The sequence below is a fragment of the Sinocyclocheilus grahami genome, unplaced genomic scaffold (assembly GCF_001515645.1).
Source record: "Sinocyclocheilus grahami isolate Dianchi unplaced genomic scaffold, SAMN03320097.WGS_v1.1 scaffold21141.1, whole genome shotgun sequence".
NCBI lineage: Eukaryota > Metazoa > Chordata > Actinopteri > Cypriniformes > Cyprinidae > Sinocyclocheilus > Sinocyclocheilus grahami.
Genome location: NW_015518304.1, coordinates 1 through 1,135, shown reverse-complemented (window position 1 = coordinate 1,135; position 1,135 = coordinate 1). Strand labels below are relative to the sequence as shown.

General features: G+C 35.9%; 1 protein-coding gene across 1 annotated transcript in view; it reads right to left on the bottom strand.

Moving 5' to 3' along the window:
- Window positions 1–75, bottom strand: part of LOC107579883 (tumor susceptibility gene 101 protein-like) — a gene marked incomplete at its 3' end in the record, with an annotated part of 1,770 nt that extends 1,695 nt beyond the window's left edge. Inside the window, exon 1 of the mRNA XM_016265672.1 lies at window positions 34–75. Coding sequence (XP_016121158.1) covers window positions 34–75 — 42 coding nt within the window. The remainder of the gene's footprint in view (window positions 1–33) is intronic.
- Between the last annotated feature and the right edge of the window lie 1,060 nt (window positions 76–1,135).

Below are 1,135 nucleotides of genomic sequence, written 5' to 3'. Positions count from 1 at the left end.
TAACTAACTAACAAGAATAAACACAATACTGACCTTCAGCATCTTTTTAAGAGTTGCTTCGTTGACAACAGCCATGGTTTACTACACGAGTAGAAACAAACACACTAAACTCCAGAGAAATATCAGAATAAATGTGTGAAATAAACGAGTGTCTGAGCTCAGGCCAAGACTCCCGACAGACCCAGACACACTCGTATTAACGCCTGCTGTCCGACACAAACACACTCTAAACACCCCAATAGCCCATTAACACGGTCCGAATAATAGTTACTTAATGAGAACTCAATAAATGTAGGTAAAATCGGCCAGCATTCATCTCGAGGAAGATAAACAAGACGAGCGGCGCGAGCGTCACAGCAGTTTCACTTCCGGTGGGTTTTCCAAAATAAAGGTCTGACAAGTGGTTCCAGTTGACATATTTAATTCATAAGTCATTATTCATTATTTATTATAATAAAATAATGATGGTCTATTTTATCATCATTCATTTGTCATTTTACTAGTTTAGGTTGGAACAGATTTTTAAATGTGCAGTTAAGCATTCCACGTCCACAGACAAAACCAGCACTTAATGAATACAACTTAAAAGTATCCACATTTGATTTTGTTTTTTTTATAAAACTGAGTGTATTGTGATTGTAATATCCCACTGTGTATATCTGCATATTTACATATTTATGTAGGTGTTTTTTTGTACAGGTCAATATGAATACATATATATCTAAACATTTAACTGAGCATGAATCACTAGGAAAACCTTGCTTCATAAACATGAATATTTACATCAAATGTACATCAAATCTGAGTATTTACATCCATGCTGCTCAAATTTCACATTCATCATTATTATTTGTAAACAAACGTCTACGGTTTCCTGCAAATGTCTACTTTAACAAGAACGCGTGCGTACAAAATCACATTGCAGATGCATCTAGCAAGCTAACAGACGGTTTCATTATGTTCCGAGAAAGGAAGACCGTCCTCTCTGTCCAGCGTCACGTGTGAGATTTCCTCAACTGAGCGTTTGTGATGAGCAGAACCTGCTGTAAAGAAACATGAATAGTCATTTTACCTAAACATCCACACAAATGTATTTTCTTTAAAGGGGTCCTATTATGCTCTTTTACAAAGTCTT